At 37.8% G+C, this 5,881-nt stretch overlaps 1 protein-coding gene across 1 annotated transcript; it reads right to left on the reverse strand.

The window, feature by feature from the left end:
• Positions 1–4,717: 4,717 nt before the first annotated feature.
• On the reverse strand, positions 4,718–5,474 carry tcimb (transcriptional and immune response regulator b). Its single transcript, XM_084401118.1, has one exon. It carries the CDS (start codon positions 5,417–5,419, stop codon positions 5,081–5,083), a length of 339 nt encoding a protein of 112 aa, XP_084257244.1. The 5' UTR covers positions 5,420–5,474; the 3' UTR covers positions 4,718–5,080.
• Between the last annotated feature and the right edge of the window lie 407 nt (positions 5,475–5,881).

Genomic DNA, 5,881 nt, shown 5'->3' on the forward strand with positions numbered 1-5,881 from the left:
TATTTAATCTGCATTTAAGCCATATAATGAGTGGTTCAGAATCATACTTTCTTTTCATAAAGTCTTTTGAACAGTAAATGAGGACATGATGTTTTGATGGTGGGGCAATCTGAATTTTATGCATATAAAATCATTGTTTCATGTTAGTTCACAGGGCATTAACTATAGTTAACATTAACAATAGGCAATTGGAAAAGAGACCTTACTTCAAGCAGTGGATGTATGCTTCAAAATATTCTACATCTATGACATTAACTACCCAAAGCCTTTTGCTCCCATTTGGGAGTTTTTACAGCATGCTGTCTATGGAGGAGTTCCCTCAATACATTGCCACCTCCTTAAAAGTTTTGTTTTCAATGTTAATGATCATCAGCAGGTCCAGTAGCCAAACACCATATTAAGGTGTTTATAACACAATGCATAAAGTGTACATAGCTTTTTTAATAAGCATGTTTATTTTTTTATTGTGTTAAATTTGTGTACTGTATGTATGTACAGATATATATATATATATATATATATATATTTTTTTTTTTTTGTGTATGCACATCTATGTACGTTTTAATTTATGTACAGTATAGCCTTTTTTAATAAGCATGTTTATTTATTTTTATTGTGGCACACCTGTGTATGTTTTTTATTTATGTACTGTATGTGCATGCATGTTTTAAATTTAATATGTATATTTTAATATTTGCACATCATAATTGCTTGTTCTATTTATTATACACGTGTATATTTACATACTAGGCTCACTAATATTTATTACATTCATAATTTAATACTTAAAACATGTTAAAACATTTATTGTGTTTATACTCCAATAAAAAAATCTATTTGAAAACAATGTCTATTTTATTTATTAAAATAAGGTCATAAATAAAATAAAATAAAAATTAACTCAACTGTTGGGTTATTTTAACCCAACTGGTATTTAACCCATTGGGTTAAAATAACCCACAGTTGGGAAGGTGCTATACCACCCCACAGTTGGGTTATTCGTTGGGTTATTTTTAACCCAACATTTTTAAGTGAGTTAACAAATAAAACTTTTAATATTACAAATATATTAGTAAATGTTGGTTAACATTAAGATGAATAAATAATGTAAAATGATTGATCATTGTTAGTTCCTGTTAACTAATGTAGGCCTATTTATCTAATGTTAACAAATTATTTGTTATTATTATTTATTATTATTATTATTATAAATTATTTGCCTTATTGTAAAAATGTTACCAAAAGTGTGAAGGAAAAATTATTCCCTACCTGGAATTCACTTTAATTGCATGCTACAGTTTTTTTTATGTAGGCCTAATTCCTTTACTGTGATATATTCATTAATAAAGAACCAATGTATAAAATATAATAAACGTTTTAATAATTGCTTTAATTCAGCCCACCCCTTTTCAGTGCAGCGCTCATTATGGTCTGTTTTCCAGTTTGTATTTCTACAGCATGAAGGTAAGATCTTACGGATTTATAAATGAACCGCTCGGTTAATATAACATAAATTATGTCATACACAATGAAATATGTAGAAAACCCATGAAAGATTTAAGTTATTTAAAAAATCCACATCATTTTATTCATATTTTGGACAATTTTAGGTGTACAGTGCATTCTGTGTCGATGACGTCGAGTCGGCGCTACCTGTTGCTATTTTTAACGCAACACAACTCGGAAAATAAAATACTGATACGATGTCACGTTGTGTGGCTTTTGGTTGTAATTTTCTAATTTTCCATCCTGGCAGGATGTAAACATGCCGACGCTTGTCATGACACCACAGCCACTGAAAGAGAAAGTTAAAGCTTATTCGCGGAGGAACCTGACGATTCGTCAGTTTCACTGCAGTCAGTAAAAGTGAGCCGTACCATGCCGTGGAAAAGCGCCATGAGTGTACAGTGTTCTCCAGTTACTGATGCAGCAACACAGACAATCATCAGGTTCCTCCCCGAATAAGCTTGAAAGCAGTGAAGACTTAAATTGCTTCTCTTGTTGCCCTTCAACTGAAAATTACAACCAAAAGCCGCACAATGTGGCATGATCATCAGTTTTTTATTTACATATTTAAAACTTTAAAAACTATAATCTCTAACTTCCGCTAACTGTCGTACATTCCAGCGTATGATCAGAGAACGTCTAATGAGGGGAGAACTGCCACTCAATAAACTTCCGGTTGCAGTTCCACTCTTGTTCCATTTGAGGGCGCTCACATGACGAGTGCAGAATGAATCTCTATGAGGTCTATGGAGCTATACCGCTCAAAATCCACTTTTCTTAGGATATTATTTTTTGTCTAGTAATTTGAATGTTGTTTTCGAAAGGAGATGCAAAGAAATTACACATTGCTGGGTGTTAGATTTTTTAGAGTCACTTATTTGCTTTAAAAAGTCTTTCAAAATGTCAATGACGTCAGAATGCTGACGTCATTAGCAGAATGCTAGCGTGTTATGGGCAACAACAACTCAACCTGTAAGAAATCGAAAAGAAATAAGTACTCGTTCATTCAACTTTCGATCTATAACCCATGTTGAACTTGCAAAACCTACAATCAAATCTGAGATTTCTCAACGGCAATCGGGTGAGGGAGACAAATTTAGCCGTCTAGCCCCATAGACTCCCATTCATTTTGCACTCATGGCGAGCGCCCCCAGTGGAACTCTGATTGGAACTACAACCAATAGGACTTAATAGGGCGTTGGAGTGAACAGGCTTTCCGTAGATGGGCTTTGGTATGATGTAGGACGCAGGCGCGGCGCAAGTTCCGGTGACGAACGCGGAAGCGCAGAGGATAGAGCAAACCAAAACACAAGGGGGTAATCTATCAGCCGGAAACTGAAGCTTCCCCGGGCGCCGCCATTGATTAGCAGACCCTCACCTGCTGTTAGCATTCCATTGACTCTTTGACACTTCGACAGCAAATAACTTTACATCTGAGGCGTTTAAAGACTCCATTTGTGCATTATTTATTTCTAAAGAAACACGAAAATGTCTAAAAGGCTCCATTAACTTGTATCTTACGTTATGGCCCCGTGGAAGTCGTTTTTTTGTAAAAATAGGCTAACGATTGCGTCATAACCACACGACTCTCTCGCACAGTAGAGAAATTACCGTATGGACAGGAGGAGAAGCTTGCGGGCAATCGGGGGGACGTGGAGGCAAAATGACAAAATAATTCATCAAAATACTTAGCAAAAGTTTCTCCTGCACCTAGCTCATGGACACCTCCTACTCACGCTCTCCGTCTCTGCAAGTTTCGGAAGGGAATGATTCAGATTTCTCTTGGCACAGCTATTAGAAGACGGACGGGTTGCTCACGTCAGATCTACGTCGTCAAGCTCAGTTTGAGTCTGCGCAGTACGCTCAGCCATCAGGAAGTGAGTGCTTCTAATTGACTTCACTTTTCTCCGTTGAATCCAATGGGGTCGCGGTGTCCATTTATTTTACTGTCTATGCCAAAACACTGGTTGCAAATTAGAAGTCTAAAACGAACTTGGCTCTCGCGAGAACTAACATATTCTCACCGGAGTGTCATACGCTGAAACACCAGTCTCTCGTAACACGGAAGTTAGAGGTTACAGTTTGTAAAGTTTTAAATATGGATATTTTTCTTACACAAACACATCACTTTGCCTCAGAAAGCCTTTATTAACCCCCTCCCCCCGGAGCTGTGTGGAGCACTTTTATGATGGATAGGTGCACTTTTATGGACTTCAAAACCGAAAACTTGGAAGAGCCAGGACATCTATTAATATAACTCTGTTTGTATTCATCTGAAAGAAGAATGTCATATACTCCTAGGATGACTTGAGGATGACTAAATGATGGGCTAATTCTCTTTTTTTTACTATCCCTTTAACTCTACAATGAGTAAATCCACTTCACCAGCTAATTACTCTTCAACAGCGATGCCATAGAAATATACAGAGCTATACCGCAAAAACATAAGTTCAAACACAAAATTCTACAGATGGCTGCACGCTAGTTTATCTGGCACATTAGGTCTTCTTTATGGAAGTCCACACTACACAAATTTATTTACCAGAGCTTGACCAAAATAATTTTTCAAATGTTTTACGTCACCCTATCATGATTAGCCTACACAATCTGAAACCGTTAGAAACTGAGTTTGATTTTCTAGATTTTATGATAGCCTAACCAAAAGGCTCCGAAAACCAATTACCCTGAAATGACTGGATTTTGCCCGCGAAATTTCAAAGAGCACGCCACAGCACCTGATAGTTTTATAAGATTATAACTCAATACTTAATATAGACTGAAAAATACGCTATGGCCTACTTCAAGGCTGTTATAGGCTATTTTTGACATTTAATGTAATGTCACAAACTTCATCCTGAAGATAGGCCTACTCATTCCATTATATAGGCTAGCCTACTATAGCCTATAGTGCTGTGAGATATTTTTCTTTCAATAACTGATTATAGTTGTTCTTCTAATTAGTAGGCTAGCTAATTGTGCCATTTTCTATAAACAAGTTGTGTATGGCTTTATGGAGTTAATGCATGACAAAATAGCCTACAGCCGTTTTGTTGACACTAAATTTAAAAGATGAAGCTAAACACTATTTTGAAACCACCCTCATTCACTGAACTAAATGCTCGTTTTAACAATATAATAAATAGGCATATTTACACATTTACCTGACAGTGTTGACTCATAAAGTGGCAAGGAAAATAGAAAAAGATACTCATGAGATTATCAAAACTATTTTATTAAAAAACATTTTTATAACATTGCAATAGATATTGCTGATACTTAATCTCTTATCAAATTTCGCCCGTGGCATCAGTGATCAGTCCATACTTCAAATGTTCTGCATGGTTCGTCAAGAAGCATCAACGTGTCACTCGGGTGTCTTCAGGCTCAAACTTCAGGTCAGTCACTGGACAAGCTCTTTATTTTCACAGCACACCAACATGACTCTGGTAGGAGGACACCATCTCAAGTTCAGCACGAAGTCTTGAAGAACACCAGCCTCCAGCATGTGTGCCGAGTCCTCGCGGTCTTTTTTATCTGTGCACACATATGCACAGTTTCCCGACGAAAACTTCTCTCAACGAAACTTCAGCGTCTGGCGCGTCAGTCCAGTAATAAGCATATATTTGTCCTTCTTGTCCTGCTGAAGAGCCATAAGCGCTTTGGAGATTCCCTCAGGATCCTGGTGCAGCGTGAGGATGCTCCTGGCTCTCTCCACCGCCTTCAGGTCTCCTGCTTTCTCAAAGAGTTTCACCAACACGTCCTGGTTGATGTTCTCAAAGATGTTCGGCGACGCTTTCTTGCGGTGCGCCGTGTCGAATTTGACGCCGCTGGCGGGACTGACGCGATGCGAGTCTGAAGACGCGTATGAAGACATGTCGTTAGATAGAAAAGACAGTTTTGCGCGATATGTCATGTGTCTGTTAGCAGCGGTTGCGCTCTCAGTGACTCCAGCATTGGAGATAACAGCCGGTTTTATAGGGGACTGACTGACTGAGCCAGAATTCCCTTTAGACGTGACGTCACATGGACGGTTAGTGAACGCCCAGCTTTAGCCGCTGTTCTCAGCTGGACGCGGGGGGAAACTGCTCTTACGTAAAGATGAGTAACTGGCTCACTGTAAGCGAAATATTTCTGTTCATTTCAGTTCAGCTTTGCCTAACAGATTTAGGCCTAGCTAAATTGGCTTATGACAGTATAAGTTCTGCTACAGCCACAATGGAATAGTAGCCCTTTTCCTCACAAGGATAGTGCCATCAATTAGGCTACATTATGCAGTTATTTATTTATTTGCAAGAATTTATAATAATATAATTCGGCCTACATATTAATATATAGGCTACTAATTGTGTTATAATTTGTGTTGCTACTGGGTAGA

This window comes from Rutilus rutilus (assembly GCF_951802725.1).
Source record: "Rutilus rutilus genome assembly, chromosome: 25".
Lineage (NCBI taxonomy): Eukaryota > Metazoa > Chordata > Actinopteri > Cypriniformes > Leuciscidae > Rutilus > Rutilus rutilus.